Here is a 15,847-nt window from a genome sequence, read left to right on the forward strand (position 1 = left end):
CAATTCCTTCACACTCCGTAATTAGAAATTATCGTATGTATAACATATTACGTTATATTTAATATTATACTTATGTGGTAGATATAACTATTTTTTTTCTTCCGTTCCAGTCATACTTTTAATTACATGATATAATAGTTGAAAATAATTTTTTTTTTTTCTTTCTTTTTTTTTCATCGTTACATCTATCCATGGTGTTACATGTGCTTACATTTATGTGTTATTATCGTAATTATTATAACGCCGTTTTTCGATTACCTATTCGTCGAGTGAATCAATTAAATATTTCTTTCAAATTTTTTTTTGTTACAATTATTTCGATACACGCACACTTGATGTAAATATATCGTTACTCGTAAAGACGTAGGTAATTGCGATTGGCACCTAAACTTATAATTTAACGCGCTGCAAAAATGCCACCCCGTATTCCCGAATATGTGTATAACCACCACCACGCGTGGCATTTTTATATCTGTGGCGAGTTATATACTATTTATCATAGAGTTCAATATATCTATGCTATTTATGTATAATCGTACGTAGCTAATTTTCCTAATATCGATTTTCAGAATTTCTTAATCTCCCTTATCGTTCTTTTTCGAATCATCGTCATTTCAGGTATATACCGCACGACGTCCTATTTATTTATTTTTTTTTTTTCTCCAATTATTTTTTTCACCTACAAGCATATTTAAATTCATACGATTTTTGTACATCGAATTTATGATACACAGATTACACTACACTTTATTCATAATATACCGTAAATGTATACGCGCACAGGTGTATCGCGTGACCGGGGTGCCAGAAAGTCGTAAGCGTCACTAACGCGATTTTAACGCCGAAGCTGCGATAAGCGCCTGTGAAAAATAGAATGCATTAAAATCAGCGCATTTTGAAGAAATTTCCTCTCCCTAACACGTTCCGCTAACTCAGGGTCAACGATTTTCTTCGTTTTTGTTTTTTTTCTTCTCTGCATCAGCTCTTCTTCCGAAGAATCATGTCAAACTGCGCGGGGCATACGACCTTCCGGGGTGAGTCCGCACGCGATACGTATATCATCGTATGACGTAGGTACATTAAGCTGTGATTCCTTTTTTTCTCGTTTTCATATAAAAAAACTGATAGTAGTTAAATATATTGGACCCATTGCAAATTAATAATAACAACGACAAATGACGATGATCATTTTTTTTTTCTTCTCTTTTTTTTCAAGATTATGCTAAACTGATTTTACGTGCTATGCCCTGCACGACGAATTAGGCACACTCATTCACTCGCTGAAATGAAAAAAAAAAAAAAAAAAAAATAATGACAATGACAGAAACAATTTAGAGACGATGAGGTGTGAATTGAAAAATGAAATCGTACGCGCATCCGACGTTCCTCTGTGATATTTATTCCTGCCAACCACCTCTGGGGCTCAAGTGGTGGGTAGACATGGAAATCGGGTGTTAGTTCACTTTCTGTAAATATCATGAGAGCGTAACTCGAAAATCATAATTACAACAAGAGGGATAACGATATCACTCGAGCCGCATCCGCTAATAATTATTTGATCAACCTAAACGATCAATAACGATATCATCAGTCTGAATTTGTTTTGTGGTTTTTTCAATATTTTTTTTCTTCCTTCAACTTTTGTGTTCTCCATTTACATGTCATATACTATACTACGTACTTATAGGTACATCGATTTTTTTTTTCTTCTATTCTACAAACATTTATGCATATGTATATCATATAGTTATATAACAAACTGATTAATTTTTGTGGCAATAAACATGTGAAATTGTTAGTTTTTTTCCAAAGACCTTTTTTTTTTCTTCATCTCATGTGCAGTGGAGTTTTTCCTCCTGTACCCGACCACAATCGTGTACTCTGTACTTTTGAATTGGTATAATTGTAGTACTCTATATACTTGTTAATTTCTCTTTTTTCCCTTTCTTCATTCGGTTCAATTTTTTTTCACGGAGAAATAAATTTTTACGCTGCAGTTGAAATATATCACATATTTAACTACCCGCTTATATCGTTGTTGTGTACAATTTATAGTTTGAGAGTTTTTAACGATATTTATTCAAGTATGTACGCGTATATGCATGTAGATATCAACTCGTATTTTTATGGATAAATAGCTAGGTTATATAATATACATAACTCTGAATCATCTACTTACGATAGATACGGACATAGATTTATATTCGTGTGCTTTAAAGCTGAACTTTAGTTTATTTCTATTTTTTTTTCTCCCTCTCTTCGTTCAACTTTATTATTAATGGTAAGCTTCAACGTTGCATTTAAATATGATACATCGTATGTACAATATATGGTACATCTCTTGGTAAAAAACAAGCGTATAATTATGACAATTTTTGTTGTAACTGATATCACTAGTTTCATCCTCATTAATGTAATTACTACACGGAAGAAGAAAGTTTGAAGAAAATAAAAAAAAAAATCAGTATTCGGAAAAAACTGCACTTATCATCAACGTGCAGTTTTCATCCGGAAATTTATACGATTCCGATGTGGAAGAAAATCGAATAAATAAATAATTATGAATTAATTGGAATTCGCAGGAAAGAGAGCGTAAATTTTTGTAAAAAAATTTCTTTTTCATCTAACTAACTATAATGATATTCCACGAAGAATAGATCGTTTTTTTAATTTCGAGTTCATATAAAGACACAATTCAAGCGTTGAAATTATTGTTATCGTTATTGTTATTATTATTATTATTATTATTAATATTATTCAATACTATTACTCTTCGTTATATTATTATTAATATTATTCATTTATTTGAAAAAAAAAAAATCTCTAATGCGATCACTTTTGATGTTTTATTTGATTTGATTTAATGTTCTTTTTTTTCTCTCAATTAACGTATAATTTCCAGTCCAATGTACGGCTCAGTTCAAAGAGGAGGTGCGATATGCACAGACGGATCTACTATATATATGTAGGTGAATTAAAAATGATCCGATATTACAGATCGCTGTGTATTTAATTAGATCTGACGAAATGCTTGAAGTTTTAAATCCTCGTAGGTATATGCGATTTAAAAGTGTGAACACACAGATCTAATTGGATGTGAAGGAAAATTATGCAACACGCCGATCCCGGATAGACTGAAAGATGAAAAGTCGGTCGACGTACGTTGAAGTAATTTGAAATTTTTCAGCTGAATCGGAGAAAAATAACCTGGATAAATAAACGTTGATCAGTTTTTGAAATATCACGAACGATGATTAAGACTGAAAAAGCATCGATGTCACACGTAGTGAACTGATCTATATTCGCAGAAGTATATGGAGAATTTTCGCTCGTGGTGAAAACGTAAAGAGGTGTGCGAACGTAGTGAACTCTTTTCAAGAGTTTCAACCTGGGGATCAACATGCCGTACATATGTATACAATACCTGTATATTTTCTCTTACACATCCCAGGTGTAAATTAAATTACCGAAGAGAGTCTTTGCGTCTTGGGAACGCGTCTTCCATCAATACGACGCTGATTGGTTAAATCAGGCATTACATGTGTATTGCTCGAACATCCAGCTTCATCTCTATACACATCTAAAGTTTACTTTTTTACTTTATTTTATTTTATTTTTATTTTTATTTGATTTGGTTTTTTTACTTTATTTTTTGTTTGTTTGTCTCATTCCTTTTATCATTGCCTTATTTCTCGACGGTCACGAACGTGTCTTTTTCCAAGGTACGAAACACACTGCTCGCTTCTCATTTCCTTTCATTCGTCTAATTTTTTGATCGTATTTTCTACATTTTGATTCTCTGAAGATTCTATACATTATATCTATCATACGCTATAACCGCCTAGGGGTTTTGGAAAATGAGGGATGGATTTTCGAAGATTAAAAATAAAAAGCAGGTTCCTTTTTATCCGCGTACGCCTATACACTCGGAGACAATGTTAGTAAGAAAAATTCTGAGAGCAATATTTCAGAACACCGGAAATTATAGAAAGATTTTTTGAGAAACCCTATGTACAATCAGATTTTTGAATCAATCGTCCGACTAGACGGAGATGTCGACCGAAGCAGAGCAATAATGAGGAGATTGTGAGAGAATAATTAAATAAAATCCGGAACCCTTGATCCTCGTGTCCATCTCACGGTCGTCCTTTTCGATGTTCGAAGGACGTTCTCGAGAAGACCCCCTATGGCAGTTAAACCCAGTGTCAGCCACGAGCCCCCCGAGCGCCGCACAGCATCCTTTTGAAGGCTTGCCTGAATTCCGGTGAGAATATCGTGTAGATCACTGGATTTAAAGTGCTGTTGAAGTAACCGAGCCATAGGAAAACGCTCGCCACCAGATCCGGCGGTGCGCAAGGTTCGCATAGCGCCTGGAGTAGGGTGACTGAAAAAAATGGCAACCAACAGGCGACGAAGGCGCCGGTTATAATCGCTAACGTTTTGGCCGCCTTACGTTCCCTCTTTGCTTCGATGGTTTCTCTTGTTTTTCTCGAACCGGACGAGGATACCGCAGACGGTGCGGGGGGCGGCGGTTGGGGCGACGCGGCCGCCGTCGCCGCTGCCGGCGTTGCCGGGGGATTCGCACCGTTGTAAGATGACGTCTTCTCGGGAGACGCTGAGGAATGATCGGGGGTTGATCGGGTTATGGTGAACGCCGTGGTCGACTCCTCCCTCGGCCTAAAGGCAACGCTTTTTTCAGTTCTATTTCTTTCCTTTTTCTCTCACTTTTTTCTCTCTCTCTCCTCTCTTCGTTATTCCCTTCTCATTTCGCTTCCTTTTGTTCAACCAAAGTTTCGACTAATCCGACGTTGAATAATATTTATCGCGCAGCCGAGTGGAGAAAATCCAAATAATTTTCCCATCTAATGAAATTACCGCCGAAAATTATGACGCCCGGTTACCGTTCGTCCGCGAGCTACCCCTCGCCCCCACCCCCCCCCCGTCGTTTTCGGCTTCGAAAAAGTGGACGGGTGGAAAGTTTTGCAAAAATTCTCATCGATTCGTCGTAATTGGAGATAATGTCGAAAATTTTCTCTTTATTACGTGTTAGAAACGGCCGATCGAAAAACCCGACCGACGACTGGATTAACTTTTTTATGGAAGAGTTTTTGCCAACGCCGCGAGACGCAATTTATGCATCTAGTTAGTTAGAGCAATGCGAGCTTTTCTCAAATTGACAATTTTCACTCCGTCCCCGTAACCTCGGCGAATTAATTAATAAAACGTACAGGACAACGAGGACTAGGGAGACGATGACTTTGTACGCGTCAGCTGCGTGCAGCCGTCCATTAGACTGATCACATTCAGAAGTAAGTGAATGCTGAACATTTTTGATTGGAATCGGTTCGACCGGACTAATTTTTCGCAAGGACTTTTCCAAGCTTTTCGAAGAGTTTTAGTAATTCATATCGAGGAACTACTTGTTATACGCCTTCCGTAATAGTCGCGTCGTTCGACTGAAAATGTCGCGAGGAAAAGGAATAAATAGAAAAATCGTGTTTTCAAGGGGCTCACCTTTTCGTAACGAGCCTCAAAATTCCTCGTCGTTCTCTGGGCGGTTGAACAGCGGTTCCCGGTCTTTTTCTTATCCTTCTTCTCGCCGCTTGAAATATCCTCCAGTAGAGGAACAAAATGACGAGAAGAGGCACGTAGAACGTGGCGCAAGTTGCGAATATCTGACAACAAATCAATCGAAACGTTCGGATGTATGCGATTTTGTCAATTAAAAAATTGCTCCATAGATAATGCCGGGATGATTCGAAGCGTGATTTATCGGGGATAATAAAGATGGGATTCCATAGGTATATACGTAGGTACGTACGTCGTCGCGGGCGTATTTTATCATATACACACCTATACGCGAGGGCGTACGGATATATATGTATATGTATATATATGGGTACACGTATGTAAGTATATCTGCAGGTCGCGTGGTATATTTATTACCTATCGCAATTCTCACAGCAGCAGCCCGACGCGGGTGAATTGTGTTCGCGTATAGGTGTATACATCGATCGGGAGATCAATACCTAGAGAAATTCGACAAGAGGATTAATGGGGAGAATGGACCTTGGCCGCAGAGCCGAGCCGCGCCCGATACGAACAGCTGCAGCCTATGCGTAGTATATATACTATACCGTACAACACCGTACATATCTATACCGTGTATAGTACGAACTCGTACGACACGATCAACGTTGACGTATAGCGTCCTTATACACATTTCACCTACTACCTACGTTCGCCGGGGTAAACCGGGAGTGACGACGATATCTCGAGCTTCGTTCTCGCGCATAGGACGTTACCGTTCGAACTTTACCTAATTTCACCCTATGTTACACCTGCGAGGAAAAAATGAATAAATGAGCAACGAGATATTCATATATCCTTATTGAGGGCTGCGACAAAATTTTGCCAATCCTTTTTCTCTCTCTTCTTATATCGGATATCCTGAATTTTGATTTTGATTTTTTGTACTCACTCGGAGTAATCGAAATTTTCATTCATCTAGAGAACAGAAGGATTGCGCTTTCGATAGTAAAACCCGATTACTCGTCTCCAGAACTTTTTTTTCGAGCTCCAACTAATGTTGAATTTCAAGCGGTACGGGGGTGGATTGAACTAGTTCAATCGGCCTCAAGATTCGCAAAAAGAGAAGATGGTAAAAAAAAATTTCGGACGGAAGAATCTCGGGGGGAGGGACTTGAGAAAAATTTGGATCATCGGGAAACTAGAGCACTCGATTATAAAATCGCGGACGGTATTTCTTGAGACAAAGTTTGATTTTTTGCTCGTTCTTCCTTTTTATTCAGATTTCTAGGCATTTTCTTGTTTGCTTGTTTATTTCTTCATGCATTCATTTTTCAAAAAATCCAAGTCGAAGAACGAATGCACGTACCTATGTACGTATATTCAGTAAGATGTCTGTGAAAAAAAGAAACTTTTACCTGATACGCAGCGTCCTGCGAAACGAGACATTTGCCGTCGGCGATTCGATCCAGGTATCCGGGATCTTTCCAACCGAGTTGCGGTGCCAGAGAAACGCCCAAAGACACAACCCAAACGGCGACAACTAGCATCCCAATCCTCCTGGGATTTCTAGCCTGGAATTGAGTTGAAAAGAGAGAAAAAAATAAATAAATAAAGGAAGAGAATGAAAACAATATTCGCCAATCATATACAGAGGACATTCCGTGCGACAACGACCCGGTTAAAGTTTTCGCCGTTAAAAACTTGAGAGAGAAAAATCCTCTGCTCGCGATATGAAAAGTAACGACAAAAATGACGAAAATCGTTTTACGGAATTTTCGTAAAAATCAAAGTGGTAGCAACGATCAAAGGCTATGATATTTTTCCCAAGCAATATTCATGATATGAAAAATAAAATGAAAAAAGGGCAATTTCGCGTACATTTTTCCGATTTGGGATGCGGGATTTTCTCACCTGGATGTAATTGAGGTCGGTAACCGCCCAATATCGGTCGACCGCGATGGCGACTAGATGTAAAATAGACGCTGTACAGCACAGGACGTCGCTACAGGTCCACATGTCGCATAATTCAGGTCCCAGCGGCCATCCCGTTGAATTAATCTGCAACACGGTAGTGAAAAAGTGACATGTTTTTTTTTTTTTTTTTTTTTCATTTCAATACCATCCGAAAATCATTCGAAACGCGCGGCATTCATTCCGAACAGATGCGACTGAGAAATAAAGTCGACCGGTGATGCCAAAAATTTGGCCGACGTTCGAACTCGCCATATCGAACGATCGACGACGGGGTATTCGAGGGAGCGAGGAGATGAAAATCCGTCGAAGAAAAAATTGAATTTCAAATTGAACGAGGAACAAAAATAGAGAGAAGAACAAAGCGGAGGTGAAACGAAATAAACGTTTCGAAACGCGTACACGCGGAAGTAGGCGGTCGTTGCGTACCGTACGCACGCGGTGATTAAAAAGTACGTCCACCGCGCGTTACGGAGTTAAACGTATAGGTACAGGTACATACAACCCGTGCGCGCCCGGCTTTCGAATGGGTTTAACTTTTCAACTAAATACGAACAAACAACTGGCGGGGCGAGGACGCAGCTGGACCGTCCAAGTACCCCGTTTACGAATAATGTACGCGTTATACGTACGGTACACGGTCGAAATTTACCCGTGTGTACATTACGTTACACGCAGGTATTACACGACCTAGATTTCGTACGAATGTTATCGCACACACGTTCAGTTTTTACATCGTTAGACTGATCCGCGGATTTACTTTTTCGCCACCGGTACGCACAACGCGTACAATATATTCTCCCGAGGACACGCGTGTCAAACGTCCGATAATTCGAGACGATAAAAACACCAGATCGCGATTCCTGATACTCTTTTAATCGGACGAATCAAACTCGCGATTCGATCGTCTACCATTCGAATATTATTCCCGGTGCTTTTTTTTCAAGCGACGCGTCTCCTCTCTCCCCGTTCGTCGTCGAATTTCAAAGGAAATGACTGCCGTTTGTAACCAGGACGGTATCAATCAATCTTGGAGAATCGAGAATCATCGCCGGCTGTACGGTACTCCGTACTGTAGTCGTAGTTTACACGGACTAATGTAGGCTCTACATGCGTACGTGGTACATACTTGTGGATACACACATGTAAATGTGCTGTATTCCCGATGTACGGGGCAATAATCCTAGCTTGTGCGGCAAAGTATGCGCGATCCCTAGAGGGTTTGATATACCCGTCTAACCCACCCAAACCTACATACCCGTAGGGTTATGTGCCGTATATACGTACCTATATACACACCCACATTCGCGGTAGTCGGGGTACTCCCCCCCCGCCCTTTGTGCGTACATATATACTGCAGTTTACACAATGCGCACAATCCGTGTATAATCTAGTCGGATTCTACTGCGGCAGTAAATGTTCGCTGCACCCCCGCGTGCGTGCGTATCCACGCAAGTACATGTTCGGCGTATACGTATACAAATAATATGTAAAATATACGTATATATATATACATGTACACATGTAAAACGTATAGCAACTTGCAGCGTTACCGCGTGCACCGAATGCTAATCTATTTAGCTAAAACTACATGTGACGGTGTGTCGCTACGTCGGTTGCGCGTGGACGTAGTTCTAGTATGGTGTCAAAGATACGGGGGTTGAAAATGTATTTTTCGAAAGCACGTTACCGCTTATCGTCCAGACTGCTCTCTGCAGCGATCTCGAAAGTTTCGGATCGGTCTAGAAATTTCGCGATCAATTCGAAACCTAAATTTTCGAAACTGCGAATCGTAGACCGGTGTTTTACACACCGTGTACATACGCGTCCTACCTAATGAATGGCGGTGTAGGTATAGGTATGTATACGCGTGCACCAGACGCTTTTAAGGGAACCCAAAGGATCGCGATAACAAGCGTTAATAAGCGAATTTCGAAACAAAAGAAGGCACTCTGGTAATCAGGGAAAAATTACACGCGTATTTTCAGCTTCTTTTCGCTCGTTCTTTTTACTCCAACCCTCTCTCTCTCCCTAGGCCTGTACCACCCTCCCCTCTCTCTCTCTCTCCCCCCTCTCTCTCTCTCTATATTCAACGAGAGCGCGGCACAATTAACACTGAATTATCCAGTGGTACAGCTGTACCGTACTCGTGTCCTCCGCGACGTCACCCCGTGCATCGTCAAAGGGACACACGGAGAGAGAGTTACACTTGGGGCGATGCTCCTGACACGTGGGAAACGGGGCGTTACTGACGAGTAATCACATTCGGATCAAACGACGCGATCCTCCCGCTACTCCTACTTCTGCAGGGGTGATAGGGGCGCTATTATACCTACTCAACTCTCTATCTTTACCTCTTCCCTGTTATAGAAACGTATACGTCCCGCACGATACGTCTGCCACTCGCACCCACGTCTCATGTAATTTGTTCATTTGTTTGATCATTATTAATAATAATGATTATAGCAATTATACGCAAATGATATTCGTTACATCCTCGTCGCGTAGGCTACGTTATTTTTTAATTAAGTTTTTTTGGGTTTTTTTCACCCGTGTATGCCGAGTACCGATTTCTTTTTGTACAAAATTTTGTACTCCCCGCTTTATTATTTAAGGGATACACAGGGTTGCCTGCAGCGAGGATTACGCGAAGGTCAGGTGAACGTTGAGATTCGGCGAGAGGTTCGCAAGTTTTTCGTACACGTGCGTCAGCTCTCTATTTATACAAGGTGTGTACATATGTGCCCGCAGTTTATGTATTTAGCCGTAGCGTTCGAGCGCACCGACGGTAACGGCGGCAAGGGGTGCAGTTTCACTGCGGATATTGCGATCGGTATTTCCGGGCGTCCCTTCCGCATTTTTTCTTCTTTCCACTCCCCACCTGTACACCGGGTTATAACAAGTGGGGGGGAAAAGTGGAGGTATCAAAAGGAGAGAAAATAAGATAATCGAAATTATATAAAGGGCGGAAATATTTTCAGATCGAAATATGTGCCGGATTTCGAACTGGTTTTTCAGTTTCACTCTGCGTCGAAAATCGGTCTCAAAGAATTCGGATATACCGTGTCCTCCGACCAGTTTTTCTAATTCAATGGGTAGTGTATTATTACTCCGGACTTTTCTCCGAGTCTTGAACATCTTCTTTTTTTTTTTTTTATCTTTACAGCCGTCGACGCAGTTTCGGAAATGGTGGAAACTAAAGCTCTTTTTTTTAACAGACGGCACGAGTAGTTATTACAGGTGAATTAATTAATTATTCATCGATCATTTGCAGCACTTTCACGTCGCTAATTTGTTTTCACGGCCATACGATACCGGGCGGGCGATCAATTCGAATGATTATTAAAGTTCGCTATTGTATTCCGTGTTTCGCGTCTCCTCTACTAATGCCTTATACTTTGGCGTTTAATCAAATTCGTGGATCTTCGAGTTCTTCCCCCCCAAAGGATCAGCACGTATTTTAATCCCCTTAGCGACGTTCCAATATTTTGTAATTCAGTTTGTGAACGAATTTTTTTCTCCTCTCTCTCTTTTCCGTTTCCATTCGGTCATATCGAACAATTACGCTATACGTTTTCGAGTCGCTTTACTCGTCTCTCTGTAAGTTTCACGTGAACTTTCGATAATTCTCGTCACATTTTGGCCGCACCAAATGACAAACGAGAGAGAAAAAAAACGCAATTCAGAAATAATTTGATTTTGACAACGCGCTTCCATTTTGAAATAGGCGAACCTCCCAGCATTTCGAAGATTTTCCTCGCTTCGGAGCCATGACGCGGCTGTAAGGAAAAATTGAAAGTGTATACATTTATCTATACCTCTTTCCCTGCGTGTAGCCCACCCTGTACGGTACTATTAGATTATACTAACCGTTAGATTGTTAGAGAAGCTCGTTTGCGTTTGACTTCACCCTAAAGGGTATACGTACCTGATACTTCAACTTTGCTTTACGCCCTCTCTTTCGCCCGCTCTCTCTCTCTCTCTCTCTCCCCGTCTTTCCTTAACTTTGCCAAGTGAATTCTGTCTCAGTCGCATATAGTATACGTACGTACAACATACAAGCATATAATACATGTATACGTATATATACGGTACACGGTTGTGCGAGAGAAGCCTCCCCAAAAGTTTCATTTCGTATACCGTATACATGTACGTACGTAATATATATATATATGTAAGAGGCGGACGGAGAACTTTTGATAGGGTATATATACAAATGCATGTGTACACGTATACAATGTACATAGGTAGGTACATAGGTACAAGTGAGTCTAGTTTGCCGTCTTTATACGCTTCCATTTTGAGGTAAGGAACCGGGGGGGGTGCCTTTAATGCAAGCACGCAGCGCCCGCCGCGCGGTTCGTTGAATTTTCACACGACGCGACTACATCGCGAGCAAAGAAGAGAAAACTCCAATAATAGGAATGGACTTTCAAGCAGGCATATAATACATCAGTTTCTCTTTCTTCGATACGATACGAGCACGTGGAACGCCGAGAAAACGAAGAAAATAGACGAAAAGACAAGAGAGAAGAGGGAAAAGGAGTGAACAGAGAAAAAAAAATAAATAAATAAATAAAATAAAACAACTACCCCACGCACACGAACGGCGAAACTGACCTCAGCGAAAATGTATGCGCTATTCTCGATACGCGTTGATCGATAACGGCGAAGGTCGGTGAACGAAAATGAATGAAAAAATAGATGAATAGATGAAAGAAAAAAAAACGAAATAAAGATACACGTTCAATAAAATAATAGCTATATTTTCGATAGCGATGCAAACCTTATCCTAGTTCGCTTCGACGCTTCGCTATTCTACTCTCCTCTGTATAACACACGTATATTTATCTAATGCAATTCTTGTTGCGAACAATACAAGTACCGATGCTCGAGAATTTTTCCCGATATATTGAAAAGGTGCTACCTAAACACGGGGTGGTCGAACCCGCTGAATCGTCCGTATATCGTGTAGATACATATATCCGTGTGGTCGGTGTAACTTTTCATGAGAAAGGGGTTTTTGTTGGGAGCCGCGCGGCGAGAGTATCAAACATATGAGGGATGTCAGTCGGAAAAATAAAGAGGAGGAACTTTTTTCTTTCCCTTTCCCCTCTTTTCCCCCTCTTCTCTCTTTCGCCATTTTGCTTTTTTTCAGAACGAAGAAGAAGACACCGGAGCGTTTGGGTTATTCTTATGGGGTGGCAAACGCCATCGTCTTTTACGGCAAAAAAAAAAAAAGAAAAGAAAAGAAATTCTCTCGAAGGAATCGCACCAACGCGACCCCTGCAGGGAATGTAATATACGTCGAGATCCTGTGTTCTAGTTTTTTCGTGTTCTCGATTCGTTCGTTTGCCTATTTTGTTACTCTACCGCGAGGATCGCGAAATTAACGGTATCCCCCGACTCCGGTTCGGGATCTCGTCATTTTTTCGATACGTCGGGACGTGGCGGTTGGAGCGTGAAAGGAGAAAGTAAAATGGGAAATAAAAATATAACGTCTGAAAGAAATGAAGATAAGATAAGATGACGGGGAAAGACAATCGAACAGCAATTCCGAAAATCTATGTCAACGTCAAAGCTTGTGGGGGGGGTGAAAATTCGGAGAGGTTAAAACTGTCTGAACTGTCGAAACATCGAAACCAACTCGATGCACATACGCGGAATGGAATCTAAGTCCTTGAGATCCGTGGGAAAATTAAAGTTTCTTTCCCCCATTGTAAAACCGAAGTTCCCTCACCTGTATCTCCTTTCACTCAAATGACTGTCATCTTGTCTTTTTCCCGGATAATATCGAGCCGGCGTGGGATGGTTTTTATCGAACCGGGTTCAGAATTAACAGAGTTTGAAAGATTTCCGGAAAGATTTGAGCCAGAGCCACACTAGAGAGTAAAGAAAGCTCCGATGCTTTTTCAATTCTTATCAATTTTTGACGCTCTTAGGGTAGAGCATCTCCAATTTCTGCGGCTTCTACCCTTCCGTAAGTTAATTTTCTATGCGACATATTTTTCTACCCGCACACACCTACGCGGACATTTTTTTTCAGGAGATGTCTGCGCAAAGACAAATCTCGCGTAACAGACTTCGCGTATATTTTAATAAATGCGCCACTCGTCATCTGAACAACGTCGCGACGATGCCCCGAAATGATATACGATAAAAATGGGTGAAAATGGAGTACGGGGGAGCTAGAAAATCACTTGTTTTCCATCCTCCCTAGTCTCATTTTGTATACGAGTGTCTGTGTTTTTTTTTTGTTGCAAATACAATAAAATGAGAGCATCTATTCAAAAGACAGCTGGTTACGTGCGTATTACACGCACACCCACAAGTTTTTAAGAGCTGCAGTTTTGGCGAGAACGAAAACCGCGCCTCTTCGCGTACGGATATAAGGCATTCCACGTCAAATAGATCGTTGATTTTTTTCCCCCATTTCTAATTTAATTCTCAAATTATTTCACACGATTTTCATCGTTCTATAGATCACTTGAGATTGTTTTCCACCGAAATCAGACAATTATACCTGTCACTTTGGAGTTTCAGAAATTAATTGACGTATAATATTTCACAAGCAACTGTTGTTCAAAGGAGAAATAAAGAAGGAATGGAAAAATGATCCGCGGATTCAGAAGCGCTTTACCAAGTAAGACCGATCGCGAAAAAGTATGAATTTGACGTACCACCAAACGGCTAGAGAAAATTGTTCGTTCGATTTGCCGCGGAACGTCTTATATATATCGTACAATACCCTCGCGTATGCGAACGAAGTCAAAAAGTATAACTCGCATCGTTACGGTCGCTGAAACTGGCAGGAGCGGCGGTACGGGTATAACGGAAAAAGTTAGAAAAAAAAAATAAAGAAAAAAAAAAAAAAAATAAGAATTTATACCGTCTCTAGAAGCACCGGATACAAGAAAATCTCAAACCAGCACCCGTAGTGCTGCACGAGGAATAAGAAGAACCAGAACGCGACGCGACGCAACGACAATCCATTGCAGAATAGGGAAGAGAAGAAATAGGGGAGTGAAAACGCGCACGGACAATGAGAAAAAGGTACAATATACGTATAAGAGGTAGAGACCGGAGTCTGCGAAAAGTTTTGTTTTTCTTTCCATTTTTGTCTCTTCGTTTTTTTTTGTTTTTTTTTTTTTTTTTGAAAAAAGAAGGCGAACGAAGAAACGCGGAGAGAGGGAGAAATGCGGTGAGAGAGGAAAGATTTTGCAGCGGGTTTTTTTTTAAGTTTGTCCTTCGCTACTCCGTGCGACATACTTTCCACGTCTCTCTCGTTTTTCATTTATCCCGTGCAGCGTTTACGGAGCTAATTTCATTCGGTGAAACTACGAAAAGATTTTTCCGTATCGCATCCCACGTAGGTATACGTGAGAACGAAATGAAGAATTGCGCAAAGGTAATGTACAAAAGCAACCTTTCGCCGCGTGTTTTCAATTTATAAATTCCACACCCAAGGTTGCGTAACGAGATGTTAATTTATGAATGAAGAAATTTCACCATAAAAAATAAAGGTGACTCAGCTCAAACGACGCTGATTACCGTCTACTATGCATTATACATACGTACGGTATGATATATAATCCAGTTTTCTAATCTCTTTTTTCACCACCGAAAAGAGAAATTAGCAAAATTTCGTTCAAAAGTCGTTACATAATATGCTGACGTTAAAATTAATCCTTCGGATCGTTTCGCATCGTCGGGCAGAAAAAAAAAGAACCCCCGAAATTTTTGTTTCTCTTTTCATTATTTCAAATTTCTGGGGTGAAACGATTATCTCGGTAGGTTCGTACCCGCGATAGAATTGCGAAAAACAAATAAAATAAACGCGGGAATGGATATAAAAATATGATATCGAAATAACGAATGCGGCATTAATTGCTTTCTTCTTTTTTCCCCATTCTGTTTACACGTATCGATAAATGTAAAGTAAAAGAAAAAATAAAAAAAAACCAGCGTGTGTAATATTTTTTATTCTATTCGTTTTTTTGATTTTCTCGTTCGGCGCTGGGCCGCGGGAATTCGAAACGAAAAAAATTAGAAATATCAAAACGATCCGAAATGATCGTACGACTTTTATCGGGCAAAAAAAATTCCACGTTATTTTCGCTGCGTATCGCACGTGAGAAAGGGTTGGAAAAAAATAATCAATAACATTGGTAAATTCACGGAGAGGAGACGTGAAGAAGTGTATCGGGTGGGTAGAAAAAAAAAGAGAAAAGTATATTCAAAGGATTTTATCGTTTTCTCTTCCTCTTTTTTTTCTCTCCCTCTGCAGTTCTATTCGAAAAAGCAAGATAAAAAAGGCGACAATTGTTGTCTCATTGTTAAACAT

At 40.3% G+C, this 15,847-nt stretch overlaps 1 protein-coding gene across 4 annotated transcripts in view; it reads right to left on the reverse strand.

Moving 5' to 3' along the window:
- Positions 1–1,593: 1,593 nt before the first annotated feature.
- The window catches only part of LOC105685740 (5-hydroxytryptamine receptor-like), a 31,366-nt gene continuing 17,112 nt past the window's right edge, over positions 1,594–15,847 (reverse strand). For all 4 annotated transcript variants that reach the window (XM_012400098.3, XM_048650493.1, XM_048650494.1 and 1 more), the window contains 4 exons: positions 7,444–7,590; positions 6,948–7,103; positions 5,515–5,675; positions 1,594–4,677 (listed from right to left, as the gene is read on the reverse strand). In XM_012400098.3, the coding sequence (XP_012255521.2) occupies positions 4,206–4,677; positions 5,515–5,675; positions 6,948–7,103; positions 7,444–7,590 (936 nt within the window). In that variant the 3' untranslated portion in view covers positions 1,594–4,205. The remainder of the gene's footprint in view (positions 4,678–5,514; positions 5,676–6,947; positions 7,104–7,443; positions 7,591–15,847) is intronic.

The sequence above is a fragment of the Athalia rosae genome, chromosome 2, assembly GCF_917208135.1.
Source record: "Athalia rosae chromosome 2, iyAthRosa1.1, whole genome shotgun sequence".
Classification (NCBI taxonomy): domain Eukaryota; kingdom Metazoa; phylum Arthropoda; class Insecta; order Hymenoptera; family Athaliidae; genus Athalia; species Athalia rosae.